This window comes from Globicephala melas, chromosome 7 (genome assembly GCF_963455315.2).
Source record: "Globicephala melas chromosome 7, mGloMel1.2, whole genome shotgun sequence".
NCBI lineage: Eukaryota > Metazoa > Chordata > Mammalia > Artiodactyla > Delphinidae > Globicephala > Globicephala melas.
In genome coordinates this window covers 103,606,429-103,620,817 of record NC_083320.1, presented here as the reverse complement: position 1 = coordinate 103,620,817, position 14,389 = coordinate 103,606,429, and the positions used below count along the sequence as shown (strand labels likewise).

At 43.9% G+C, this 14,389-nt stretch overlaps 1 protein-coding gene across 2 annotated transcripts; it reads right to left on the bottom strand.

The window, feature by feature from the left end:
* Positions 1 to 373: 373 nt before the first annotated feature.
* Positions 374 to 8,312, bottom strand: TSN (translin). Of its 2 annotated transcripts, XM_030840317.3 has the most exons (6): positions 8,113 to 8,312; positions 6,844 to 6,937; positions 5,799 to 5,895; positions 4,028 to 4,143; positions 2,986 to 3,065; positions 374 to 2,350 (listed from the first exon to the last, which is right to left on the bottom strand). In XM_030840317.3, the coding sequence occupies exons 1-6, from the start codon at positions 8,176 to 8,178 to the stop codon at positions 2,117 to 2,119; spliced, it is 687 nt and encodes a 228-aa protein (XP_030696177.1). In that variant the 5' UTR covers positions 8,179 to 8,312; the 3' UTR covers positions 374 to 2,116. The 2 variants fall into 2 exon arrangements, with proteins under 2 accessions (XP_030696177.1, XP_030696178.1); XM_030840318.3 differs by lacking the exon at positions 2,986 to 3,065.
* Between the last annotated feature and the right edge of the window lie 6,077 nt (positions 8,313 to 14,389).

Sequence of the window (14,389 nt, the reverse complement as noted above, 5' to 3'; positions counted from 1 at the left end):
GGGGCTCTCATCTTCTCCTCATAAATGTATCTATAAAGAAAGCATCCACTAATTCATCTCTATTTTCTCTAACCTGCTTGATTTTCTAAAGTTGGAAAGAGCAATCGGTGTCCCGGAACCAGAGCCAAGGCTTCTCAACATCTTCGGTGAAAATACCAGTTATTTCCCAACCGGGGGAGAGCACAGCCACGCTACCTACGCTTTACAGTACACAGCTCGGTGGCGGCTGTCTTCTGGCTACTCTGCCACACAGCAGTGTGGGCTCATCACCCCGGTCTTCTTCAGCCCCAAAACCATTCAGAACTTACTGCCCATGTAGAAGAGTTCTCGCGGCGGCACACTAAGTGACAAAAAGACCAAAAAAAAAAAAAGAAAAGAAAGAAACTGTTTTTATTGCTTTACAACAAGCCGGCAACACACACAACAGAATAATCATACACGTGACACTTGTACATCCCCGAACGGAGTATAAAACCAGAATGTGCTCCTCCACGTAAAACGTTATTTGTGAAAAGTGAAATCCACAACTTCTGCCGAGAACTTTACTGTTCTCAAGCAGAACTGATACTTAAAGAGGCAAAGAAAGCTATGATCAAACTTACTGCATGTGTCTGATCATGGAATTCAAAGCCTTTTATGCTCAGTCCAGGCAGTGCTATTACTGCACATTTGAGGTGACCATCCTAGGCACTTTAAGACTCCATAACATTTTTCTTTCCAAATTCTTCTGCAGAAAGAGCTGTCAAGAAAATTGTTCTAAAATGCAACTATGCATAGCAATTTATGTCTCATTTCTACTTCTTTCCTCATGATGGAAAATTTGATCAGTCCTTAACTCAGCCTGATAACAGCTCTGATGGCCATGCCAGATATCCTACTGTACAAACAGGAAGCCCAAACCTGTATTAGGCATGAGAGGGTGACACTTCTAAATACTTCCTATTATTCTGGACACACTGGCACCTTCCCTTCAGTGAGCTCCAAGATGCTGTGGATTAAGTCACCATTTTAATAATATCTCAACAGCAAAATTACATGGCAAGTACTACCTGAAAATTAGGAGGGGGGCGGTGCCAATGAGATACATGTGACTTGCCCAAAACTGTAAAACCTGACTGTTGGAATAATCAACAACCTGAGAGAATTGCTTACTCGAAAAAACATGACCAAATCAGCTAATTTTTTTGTTTGTTTGTTTTTTAATTCAAGGTTTTCTCTTACTTCCAGACAAAGCACAGCATTCTTCAGTCAGAACATCACCAGTCAGGGTGTTGAGAATTAACTCCGCTGAGTGGCTTTACACTCCCAGACCTAGCAGTCTACCTGGCTATTAGGTAAAAAGTTTCATAGCTCAGAAGTACATCATATGAAATGTTAGTTCAAGATGTGTGTGGACGCAATGTTTACCTGCTGCAACAGCAGAATGTTAAGGCAACATCAGAACACAGAGGTGTTTTAAAACACTACCCCTACTCCCCACCTGGTAAGCAGAGCCAGATGATGTTACTCAATCCTTAATACAAAAATGTCCCCAAATAATCTGCTGAACTTGACTTTGCAGTTTAATCTTTGATATTTTGATGGCAGTGAGAGAGAACCCTGGGGCTATACTTCCCTTGCAAAAAAATTCAACATCTGATTTACTCAGAAGGTTTAAAATGAGGAAGGAAAATATAAAATAACTTGTCCTTCGCTTGGCAACCATCCTTTTGAGTTAACTATTTGTATACGGTATCCAGGGCATACCTGGGTATGGATGGCTAATTTGGATATAGAAAACATCAAGGGTCACTCCTGGAAGAATCACAAACAAGACAGTAAAGCTCTCCATCAGTACATCGACAGCATCAGGGTAAGCAAGAAAAGAACTTTACCAAGAGGTTGGCATTTACACTTTTTGACAGAACTGAAATACACTGAGTTACAGAGCAAATTCACTGAAACGACAAAGAAAACTCTGTCCTTGTAAAGGCTATTCTTTCACCCCCAAAAAACGTGTTTCAACTCTGATACACCACACAACCGGTTAAGAAAATGAAGCGCGGTGTTTAGCGATGGGCATCCTAACGACCGTGAGAGGCGCCGGGCTGGGGTCAGCGGGGCGCGCGGAGAGCCCCTACTTCTCCACACAGGCCGCCGCCGTCTCCTTGTTGAAGCCACGGATGGAGAGGTCGTAGACCACCTCCTCCACTTTCTTCACGTCATACTTCAGGCCGTCGTAGCGCTTCCGCAGGGAGTCGTTTTTGAGGTTGAGGAGGCGGAAGCCGGAATCCAGCTCGTTGATGAAGGTGGAGATGTGTAGGGGCCGGGAATAGTCTCCAGCGGTCACGCTGTTGACCGACAGTCTCGACTGCGGGACAGAGAAGCAAGGATGTCACAGCAGGGCTCCTCCTCCTGGCCGCGGCCACGAGGCCCGTGGGCCGAAACACGTCTCCATACTGCCCCTCATAATTCCAGTTCTGACAACTGCTTGATCTTACTAACTTACTTAATAACTTAAGAAATCATCGGCCTTTTGTTGGAGTTTCTGTGGCCTCCAACTTTTCATAAATATGAATAGGTTATAGTGAACACCTTTATAACAGCTTTTTCTCTTCTTTTGAATTACTTTTATAGGATAATTTCTCAGGAGATGAAGGAGATAAAGGCAAGAATAATTTATACAGTTATATAGTTAAATTGTTCCCCCAGACAATTATATGAATTAATGCAGTCACCAGGAATATATGCCTCACCACTACTTTGAAAGGAGGTATTCTCATCTTCTAAAAATGCACACAATAGTTAAGTGTGCACAGCCACCTCATCGTCTGAACCGCTATCCCAGCAAAACCTAACACACACAGTACACAGTCAATGACTACCCTGTGACCGACAGGTGGCTTAGAAAAGAACGAGGCTTCTGAATTTTTGTACCCATTTTAAAAAACTGACAATGAAGTGGAAAAATCAAAAGAGCAAATGACAAATCACTAAGCTTCTTACCAGTTCACTAGCAAGAATGAGAACTCCTGAGAGATAATCTTCTACATCCAGGTGAAATCCCTTCTCCCGATCTGGCTCAACTAGAAAATATAACAAAGACAAGGTCGTGATGGAAATACAACTTACACCTAAAAATTTTTTAAACTACAGACACACACACATGCACACACGTGTAATTTCTCTCAAAGTGAAAAAGGAACAAGTCCTTCAAAACTATCTTTTGAATGTGGACATATCCTTGGCACTGTGGACTTTTCATGCTCTCAAGCAGAATTCAATTTTTCCTTCCATTCTTCTTTCAAAATATAATACCACCAAAGGGCTTCCCTGGTGTCACAGTGGCTAAGAATCTGCCTGCCAATGCAGGGGACATGGGTTCGAGCCCTGGTCCAGGAAGATCCCCCATGCCGCGGAGCAACTAAGCCCATGCGCCGCAACTACTGAGCCCCCGCGCCTAGAGCCCGTGCTCTGCAACAAGAGAAACCACCGCAATGAGAAGCCCGCGCACCACAATGAAGAGTAGCCCCCGCTCGCCGCAACTAGAGAAAGCCCATGTGCAGCAATGAAGACCCAACGCAGCCAAAAATAATAAATAAATTTTCAACCAAAAAAAATAATAATAATAATACCACCAAGAATATATGTTATGTCTGAGAATACCTTTGTTTTTAGAAGTGCATGCTGAAGCACTGAAATGACAAGTCATGGTCTCTACACCCGGCTTTCAAACGGTTCACACGTGCCCCCAAGGCACACACAGTAAGAGACTAAGCAGATGGGCCAAAATGTGAACAAGTAGAGGATCTAAGTGAGGGGTACACAGGGGTTCACTGCACTGTTCTTTCAACTTCTCTGTAGGCTTGACGTTTTTAAAAACTCAAAGGAACGCCCAAGTACAAAGAGCAAGCCACTACATATTTTTAGTTTTTCTGTTTCCAAGTAACCCGTTTTCCATTTAGCTCTCATTTGTTTCCATAAATAGAAAGTCCCCCCGCCAAAACCTCAGCTGGCCCTGCAGGTAGACACGCCTGTGGACACTCACTGCCAAGGATCTCCGTGACCGCCTCTCGAGTCACCAGGGTCTCCGACTCCAAGTACACGACGAAGGCTGCCAAGAAGACCAGGCGCTGTAGCACAAATCTCCAGTGCTCGTGAAACCTGCAGCGAGCGTGAGGCACCAGCGTCAGAAAGACAGAACGGGGGCAGCCATGGCCAGACACGTGAGGAGTGGGGCCATTTTCAAATAAAACTTATAAAGCGTGTAAGAGCAATGTGACATTTAAGTATATGAGATGGATTCAGCGTAAGTACACTGGACTGGATTTGCCAGTCCAAATTTATAACAATTACTTACTATAATTTTAATGAATGAGAAGCATGGTCCAATTTTGATGAATGCAAAACTTTACAACCAAAGGCTATGGACAAGAGCAACTGTGCTTTAGAAGTTTAATCAGTAAATACAATAACACTGCTCTGAGAAAAATAAATGTGGGCGAATGAAGATTGATGAGAGCCACAACTGTACATCAGCCTCAGCACCTGACTGTGTTATTCTCTGAACTGAGTGCAGGGTATCAAGAAACTCCTGATTCACACACATAGGAAATAACTACCATTTGCAGTCACTAAACAGTGAATTTAAAACCTTGGGATACTGCAGTTAAACCGAGCTAGGAGCCTGAAAAAGAAATAGAAATTTTACAACCCCTAGATATTTATGCTATGCCTCCTGATTTTCAAATGTGGCAACAAATTCAAAACCATCTTTCAACAAAACCCAGGCCAAACAAAATATTCTGAGGTCCAAATCAGCCAGAGGGCAGCCTGTGTGTGAACTCCAAACACCATGGTCTCTAAAGACCCTGCCAGTTCTATTGTCCTACTTCTCTAAGCATCAGTTATTACCTTACAGCAGGGGTCAGCAAACCTTTTCTGTGATTGAGGCTTTGTGGGTCACTTTCAGTCTCTGTCACATACTCTTATTTGGTTTTTTTTTCTTAACAACTCTTTAAAATGTAAATATATTTATATAAAATATAAAAGGCCACAGTAGTTGCGGGCCCTTACCTTTAAAGAATCTTGTGAGGTTATACTATCCACTCCCCATATACATGTCCTAACTATTCCTTGCCTATCACGTGTCTTAAAAGAACATCTTCTCTAGTGAGAAAGCAAGCGTAAGTAGAAAAGTTTAGGTTCCTATTTACTATATTTCATCAACACTCAGTTTTTCCCAGTTTAACATCTATGATATCATGATGTATCGTCCAATCTACATTTCACAATTATGATTAACAACAAATTTTTTCCCTAGTGGTATAAAAAATAACATTGTATCTTAAAATTAATAGTGTTGTACATTCAAGGAGATATGGCATATTACCCACATATGTCACTTGGCAGTGAAATTCGATATTCAGTATATTTATACACACACACATACACTGCCACTTAATCCCATAACCTTAACAGCAAAGATAGGGTTCATCCAACTTCACAAGTAACTTGAATATACTAAAAAGATATTCTCTATTTTGACCTTCACACAATACATATTTTCTTTTTAATTACCTTTTCATTGCAAAAATTATACATGTTCCTTAAGAAAATTTTGAAAGTAAAAGGGAGAAAAAAATAAAATCAACAATTTTGTCACCATTAAAATACCACCACTATTAACAGTTCCTTTTCCTTTCTGTTGCTTCTCCTAAGTAGAGGGATTTTTACCGAAGCAATCATTTTAGTACATATAATTTTTCTCTTGCCTTTTTTTACTTAACGTTATAAAAGATGTTAGTTGTCTTACAAACCTGTAATACTGTTCAGCAGGAAACTTGGTCTTCAAAGACGTCAGATGTGTTTTTACTGTACCAAAATGTTCTCGAGCTTTCAAACACCTCTTTGGAACTGATCACAAAAAGATAATCAAACATAATAATGACAGACTGAGCAGATTTCAAATACACTTCTTGCTTAACAATCTATGTAGTCTACCTGGAAATTTTTTTAAAATCTCATGACCAAATGTAGGGTATGCAGCTCTGCTTTCAATCTGGCTCTCAAAATTTCGTATCTAGCTTCCCTACTAAAAAATAAACAAACAAAAATTGCTAAAAGGGAATATGTTGGGTAACATACTGGTAAACTATCATAAATAACCTCATCTTTAAGCTGCCTTTCCTAGTCAGTCCCCAAAGGATGCCTAAAATTGGACTGCTTCTCCCATATTTGGTCAAAAGGCAGCTTTATAATTATTCTCAATCAGGCTGACCAACTCTGTATCACCTAGAAAAATGACTTGCCCCTGACACCTGTTAATTACATCATTATATCATTATGTTTCTGAAACTATATTTCAGGTCTCTCAGTTGTGCTGACTACATCTTACAATGGAGGTTCCATGTCTAAACTTCTCGTACTTGATACCCAAAGAAGAGCTGACTGTAAACACATTGACAACATTTTACACTGGCCATTTCATTATCTACAAATGCATATTAAATTATTTTCAATGACTGAAAGACTGGGTTTAAGAAAAAGAGCCAGATAAAAGTTGCTAGATACACAAGACAGCTATGAAACTACCACAATTATCATCAGTATAACTCTATCACAGGAGAAAACATTCCTATTTCCACCTACGTGAAACTAGAATATCAAAATACACAGAATTCTGGAAACCTGTAAAATAATCAACTCACCCACTTCACCAATTTTTACTCACCATAAAGCATGAGAGACATTTTTCAGAGTAAATAATACAGATTTGATATGTCTTCTGGATGTAAATTAACTCTTTAAATGAGAGATCAATAAATTGGATAAAAACCTTCAAAATCAAAACAAAGAACTTACTGTCCTGAAACCCAGCACCCTGATGGACCCCTTGCAGTAGCGTTAAAATCTCTCGAGCTGTTTGTTCTAAACTCTGTACAACTTTTCGGATTTCCTAGAAAGAATTAAAGATGAAAATATCAAATAAATCCAACATAATCATTATATTATCATAGCCTCAAACCAAATATACTAAATAGCATATTTGATCTATGACACCTTCACGTAGATTCAAAACACTAGCAACCTTTACAAGGACATGAATGGTGCACAAAATATCCAGATTTGAATTCTGACTTTTCCACTTACTTCCTCTGTGAGACCTTCAGGAAGTCACTAAAAAGCCTTAGATTCCTGATATAGACTTCAAAGGCTAATTGCCACCCACTCGCCCAAAATATCCCACTCCAACACTAAAGGAGATGAGGCACCCACACGTAAACCAACAAGAGAAGAATGAAACGCAATACAAGGATCGGGTATTTTTCATTCATTCATTTTACAAATATTCACTGAGCACATTTTTAGGCACTGTGTAACTACTGAGGAACCAAGCAGGCAGTCCCTTCCTTCCTTTAGAGTATAACGGGGGAGGCGTTTAAAAAATAACCATCACACAATTTTTTTTAATGGTAACGTACTACTAGAAGTAAACATAACAGGGTAAAAAATTATTTACATTTTGACATCAAGGAGGTGAACACGAGATAACCAGGAAAAGAGTGGGAAAGTAGTGCATTCCGGGAAAAGCAAGCAGTACGTGCAAAAGTCCTGAGGCAGGAAGCTATTTGGGGAACTAGAGGAATAAAAGGGAGGTAAACTGAGCATAACACACAACGGAAGAAGGCGTAAAATGAGACTGGAGAGAGAGAGCTGTGAGCCACAGTAGTCTGGATTTTTATCCTACGTGGAATGAGAAGCCATAGGAGAGTTTTAAAGAGAAGGGCACACGTGCTTTTAAGACACCAATAAACAAACACAACAAACACGTGTCGTCTGAATCCCAAGCGCTAACTGAGGCTTCGACATAATCATACGCTAAAAAGGAGGAAAACTGACACCCAAATGAGGTAGGTGATGCCAAGGAACCGAGCCCCGAACACAGGGAACCAGGACCTGGCAGCAGAATCGGGGGCCGGGGGAGGGAAGTGCCCTGAGCCAAAACAAGACGGGAGCAACCCACCCCCGGAGGCTTCCCCACCGCTCGAATCTGAGCGACGGAGGAGGGCCGGGCGTCGCGGCCCAGCTAGGCAAGGAGAGGGAAAGGGGATGGGGAGAGAGGGGGCTCGCCTCTCGGATGTCCTGCTCGGCAGCCAAAAAGCCCTGCAGCTCCACGAAGATCTCGCTCACAGACATGGCGCCGGCCGCACGAGTGTCAGCCAGGGCGGCGAAGGTGGCCAGCCGAGTTCGTTCGGGAGACAACCGGCGCCGTCAGTCACAACGCCCGCCACCACCGCGGCCGCGTCCACCGGGCCCTGAGCTGGGGCTGTCGCTGGGGTCCTCCCAGGCCCACGGCGCGCAGAAGGCCGGGCTGTCCGCCGCTCTGCCTGAGGCGCTGCCCGGAAGGCATAGCAAGGTGGGCCGGGCTCTTCCGACAGGCATCACCGAAAACAGCCCGGGAAGGGGTCCTCGGACCACGTGGGCCTGAGGGCTGGGGCTTGGGTTTAGAGGTGTGGGGCATCCCGCTATTAGCTCGTGAAGTCCACCCCCGTGTCTTGTTGGGTGTTTGGTGCCGGGAGCCCTGCACGATGCCAAAATCTGAGGATCCTCAAGTCCCTTATATGAAATGGCGTAGCATTTGAGTATAACCTACGCACATCCTCCTGTAATACTTTGCTTACTTGTAATTAGGTATTAGTTGTTATACCTAATAAAATGCATTAAGAAAATAGTTGTAAATACACTGCGAATAATATGTACATAGTTGCTGGTGCACGCAAATTCAAGCTTTGCTTTTCGGAGCTTTGGAATTTTGTTTTTGAATATTTCTACCTGGGGTTGGTCGAATTTGCGGTGCGGAACCGCAGATACGGAGGGCTGACTACTGTACATGGTGTTTTATCCAACAGCAGTTGGCGGGAAGATGCTTCGATACTGAAGGGTACGCATAAAAAGAATGTAGATTGCAGTCTTCGTAAAAAGGGAAACAGTACATTCGTTTCTGCAAAAAAATACTCGGGAAAAATAAAAGTGTATGCGGGACTGTAATTAAGGGGATGGATTGAAAGTGAAATTTTTCTTAAATTTTAACTTCTCTGTAGGATTGTGTTGCCTTTTTTTAGATTATATGAATTTTTAAGCGTGCCGGGTGGGAAGTTTCTCTCCTTTTTAACTACTACTACCTTCCCTCATTCCCCTTCCTTGAGGCACGGGCTGTAATGATTTCTTGTTTAACCTTGCAGTTATTCCATACATCTACCCTACAAATACAAATGTGTATGTGTGTGTATATGGATACACTCCATATGAATTTAAATGATTACTTATATCAACTAAATGATAGTTTGTTGTTTGCTTTGCGCCAGACGTTATTCTAAAACTTTACATGAAAGGTCATATTTTATCTCCAATATACTTCTGCGAATTTGATACTATTTTTATCTTATAAATGATGTTACTATGTTAACAGATTAATTGACTTGCCTAAGGTCATATGCAGCTATTACAAGATGAAGCTGTAATCTAAATGAGTTGTTTTCATCACCATGCTATTATCATCATATATATATTGAAATTTCTTTTGGGAATTTGCTGTGCTTTTTGCACATCTTACTATAAAGTTTTCATCTTTCTCATTCAATTCTAGTAATCCTTATTACTTAAAAATTAACATTTTCTCATTTTTTTATCATTTTTAAAAATAATTTTTGAAATGCAGACATTGTTAATGTGAATTTTTTTGTTTGTTTTTGGTGGAATGGACATGTCCTGTTTATTAACACAGTCAGTCTTTTATGGGCTATTTCGGTTCTTTCTATTATAAATAGCATTGTGATGAAAGTCTTCATAAGCCCTTATCAGTATGTAAAATCATTTCCTTTTGATATACAGATGGGCAACAGGCACATGAAAAGATATCATCAGGGAAATGCAAATCAAAACCACAATAAGATATCACCTCACACCTGTGAGAATGGCTATATGAAAAAGAAAAAAGGGACTTCCCTGGTGGCGCAGTGGTTAAGAATCCATTTGCCAATGCAGGGGACACAGGTTTGAGCCCTGGTCCGGGAAGATCCCACATGCCACAGAGCAACTAAGCCCATGCGCCACAACTACTGAGCCTGCACTCTAGAGTCCACCAGCCACAACTACTGAGCCCACGTGCCTAGAGCCCTTGCTCTGCAACAAGAGAAGCCACCACAATGAGAAGGCGGCACACCACAGCAAGGAGTAGCCCCCGCTCGCCGCAACTAGAGAACTAGAGAAAGCCCGCACAGCGACAAAGACCCAACGCAGCCAAAAATAAATAAATAAATAAATAATTTTTTTTAAAAAAAGACGAGATAACAGGTGTTGGTGAAGATGTGGAGAAAAGTGAACCTCATGCTGGTGGTGGGAATGTAAATTGGTGGAGGCACTATGGAGAACACTATGGAGATTTATCAAAAATTAAAAATAGAACTAGCATACAATCCAGCAATTCCAGTCCTGGGTATTTATCCAAAGAAAACAAAAACACAAATTTGAAAAGATACATGCATCCCAATGTTCATAGCAGCACTAGTTACAATAGCCAAAATATGGAAGCAACCTAAGTGTCCATCAACAGATGAATGGATAAAGAAGATGTGGTATGTAGATGCAATGGCATACTACTCAGCCATAAAAAAAGAATAAATTTTACCAAATGTGACAACATTGGTTGACCTGGAGGGTATTATGCTCAGTGAAATAAGTCAGGCAAAGAAAGACAAATACTATATAATATCACTTATATGTGGAATCTAAAAAATAAAACAAATGATCAAACATAGCAAGGCAGAAACAGACAATCAGACAGATACAGAGAACCAACTGGTGGTTGCCAGGGAGGAGAGAGGTGGGGGGAGGGGCAAAATGGATAAGGGGATTAAGAGGTACAAACTACAAGATATGAAATAGGTAAGTTAAAACTAAATAAATAGATAAGTTACCAGGGATGTAATGTACAGGACAGTGAAAAAGCCAAAATTTTATAATAACTCTATACAGAGTATAACCTATTAAAATGTCAAATTACCAATTGTACACCTGAAATTAATACAATGTTGTAAGTCAACTATACTTCAATTAAAAAAATTAAAGTTAGAAATTTAAAAATGATAATAAGATCATTCTTTTGATAAGTCCTGTTTTTAAAGTTCCTGACGTATTTTGCCAAATCCCTCTGCAAAGAGCTTGATTTCATTTTCATTCCCCTGCCCACCAGGGCCTGAAGGAGCCAGCTTGGCTGCTCTCTCCGCAGTGTGAATATTAACACTGTAGACATTCTGGGCTAATTTAAGGGTTAAATTATACCTTATTTAATAGTACTGCAGACAAGGTCATGGGTGGTGCACGTCTGCAAGGTTCCTTGAAGGGCAAGAGGGGAGAAACAGAAGTCTGGTTGGGAGCTGTGGCCTGCAGTCTGAGAACAGGAGAAGGGGTTAGGGAGTCAGTGCAGAGAGAGAAAAAAGAGATGGGCCTTGGGCTGTGTAAGCAGGAGATTTTAATTTATAGAGCTGACATAATGACAGCTAGAGAGGCCAGTGCCATTGACAGAAGAATTTATTCCTTGCGTCTCCTGAGAAGACAGGGCACACCGTGCCAGGCAGGGCCACACGGGGAAGCACCAGGTTTGGTCAGGAAGGAGGAGCAGGAGTGAGGGAAAGCCAAGCCAGAGCCTGTGTCCCTGTGTCCCTGTGGCCACGGGCAGGGCAGGGCGGGGCAGGGCGGGGCAGGGCAGGGCGATGAGCTCAGGACTGGCCAATGTGAATGCTTCTAGTGGACTTCAGGCTATAGGAGTGGTCTCAAGTTGCCTGGTACCTCGCCTTGGCATGATTTAGGGGAGGGGATATTGGCTTGGTGTGTGAGAGTCAGGTAAGGAGATGCTCCAGGCTGAGCCCTTTGCTGTCTCTAGCAATTGGCTAGCACTGGGAGGACAGTCTCTCTGCAGCCAGCAAGCTTTTTTTTTTCTTTATTGAAGTGTAATTGATTTACAATGTTGTGTTAGTTTTTGGTGTATAGTAAAGTGATCCATATATGTGTGTGTGTATATATATATATATATATATATATTCTTTTCCATTATGGTTTATTGCAGGATATTGAATAGAGTTCCCTGTGCTCTACAGTAGGACCTTGTTGTTTATGCATTCTAGATATAATAGTTTGCACCTGCTAACCCCAAACCGTCAGCAAGCTTTTTAAGGTGTCAAAACATCAGAAAATACAAACATGATTAACACAGGCTGGGAAGAGGGCACCAGGATTCAGACTGCAGGACCCAGGACACCATGACCCACAGCCCCACTGAAGGCAGGAAAGGATCCTGGGATGAACGAGGGCATTGGTGAGTCAGTCCATGGATTTTCAGAGGGAACCTGGACCCTCTAGGCAGGCCCCACTCTCCACTCTCCCCACCCCCATCCCCCCGCCGGTCCACCCAGCTTTGCCAGGGTCACTGCCACACTCGGGGTCTGGATTTGGGGCTGTGCATGATGTTAAACCCAGCACAGGGCAGGATGTGGCCCAGGTGACAGTCATCTACAGGACAGAGGAAAAAATGTCCCTCCTAGCCTCAGGTCATGTGGCCCTAAATGGTCTGCAGACTGAATTTTTAGTTTGTCAGGTGACATGCATTGAGGCTCCACTGTTGAGCCGGGTGACACAGATGAGAACTGCTCCCCACTTCTTCCCCTAAAATTGTTCCTTTCATTTCCATGCCCAGAAGCCCTGTGCCTGAGCAAGGGGCAAGGGGCAGGGCCAAGCAGGCTGACTCTGGTAGCTGGGCCCACGTCCCAGGGGTGGCATGTTGGACGGCCTGCAGGGACCAGGCAGAGCAATGGAAAGGGGGGAGAGCAGGGGAGGAGGAAAGTGGGCAGGGCTGGGCAGGCACCTCGGCCCCTGCCGGTGCCCACTGGCTCCCCTCTCAGGACCGCCCCGCAGAGCCCTCTCCTCCCAAGGCCCAGCTGCCCGGACACTCAGCACATCCCTCCTCGCTCTGCAGCTGGTCCCACTCTGCCGCCAGCCCCACCTCAAATCCCAGGCAGCAGCCCTCGCCATGCTGGGACCCCAGCCCATAGGTGGTGATGGTGGCACCATGGGAAAGACATGCCGCTATTCTGTCCCAGCAGATATGGGAGGGCAGTGGGGGAAAAGGAGGGGAGAGACCTGCAGTGAGCACACTCAACCGTCCAATCAGGGGTCTGCGGAAGTGCCTGGAGGCATGTGGGTTGTTAAGTGCCCAGGCGGGGAGGGCTGGGGTGGCCCTGGCAACGTGTGCTGCGGACAGGATGCAAAGGCAGTGTGTACGGGACGGTCCAGCTCAGTGAGAGCCATCCCACCCAAGCAGCCTCCCCGCCTACATACAAAATCAGAAAGAAGGAAGAAAGGAACGGAGGGAGGGAGGGAGGGTGGAAGGACAAACATAGCGACACTAGCCTATCACCTAGGGCACGCAGAAGGCCAGCTGCCCGCCTGATCGTTAGTAGTGTTGCTGCTGCCACTAAAGAGTGCAGACTTCCCGACCCCTACCCCAGGAGACTTAACAATCATCTCACCCAAAGTCTTCTTCATGGCTGAGAAGACTGAGGCCCCACCTGAGAGGAGGACAATCTCCCCAGGCACAAGGCCGGGGGGTTTCTGGACTCTCTGACCAGGATGCCACATCAGCTCCCGTGACCACCTGCCCAGGTCCCAGAGTGACCCTTGGGCCCTGGGCAGCCGAGGAACAGCAGAATAAGATGGTCCCCAGCAGGGCCAAAGCGTATGTCACTGGAAGGTGCTGTGAAATGACCCAGACTCAGAAGCGGGGAAATGAAACAGGTCCTGTCTGGGCTGCGGTGTGATCCAGGGGCTGAGAGACCCTGTCCCCAGTTAAGGGCTGACTTCTGTGGTCTGGTGAAGGCCATGGAGAGGGTGGCCTGGTAGCCTTCTGTGAACATCTAGGATCTCCTGCAGCACCTGGCCCTAACAGGCCAAGACAGGTCCAGGACCAATCAAAGTATTTTCCTCAGAAAACCATTTCAGGCTGCACCAAATATGGTAACTGTATTCGCTTCCTAGGGCTGCCATTACAAATGATCACAAACGGAATGGCTTAAAACAGAAATGTCTTCTCTCACAGTTCTGGAGGCTAGAAATCCAAGTTCCAGATGCTGGTAGGGCCATGCTCTTGAAGGCTCTAGGGAAGAATCCTCCTTTACCTCTTCCCAGATTCCTGTGGTTGCCAGCAATCCTTGGCGTTCCTTAGCTTCCAACAGCATCACTCCAACCTCTGCCTCTGTCCTCACGCGGCATTCTCCCTGTGTGTGTGTGTGTCCCCAAACGTCCTTCTTACTATAAGGCCATTAGTCATTGGATTAGGGTCCAACTTTCTCCAGCA

Bases quoted from the DNA above. Each gene is read 5' to 3' on its own strand.
- TSN (XM_030840317.3), bottom strand. From the start codon at position 8,178: ATGTCTGTGAGCGAGATCTTCGTGGAGCTGCAGGGCTTTTTGGCTGCC. The intron at 6,938-8,112 runs GCGAGCCCCCTC...AATTCTTTCTAG, and splicing joins CCGAGCAGGACATCCGAGAG to GAAATCCGAAAAGTTGTACA. The intron at 2,351-2,985 runs GTAAGAAGCTTA...TCTGTCCCGCAG, and splicing joins TCATTCTTGCTAGTGAACTG to TCGAGACTGTCGGTCAACAG.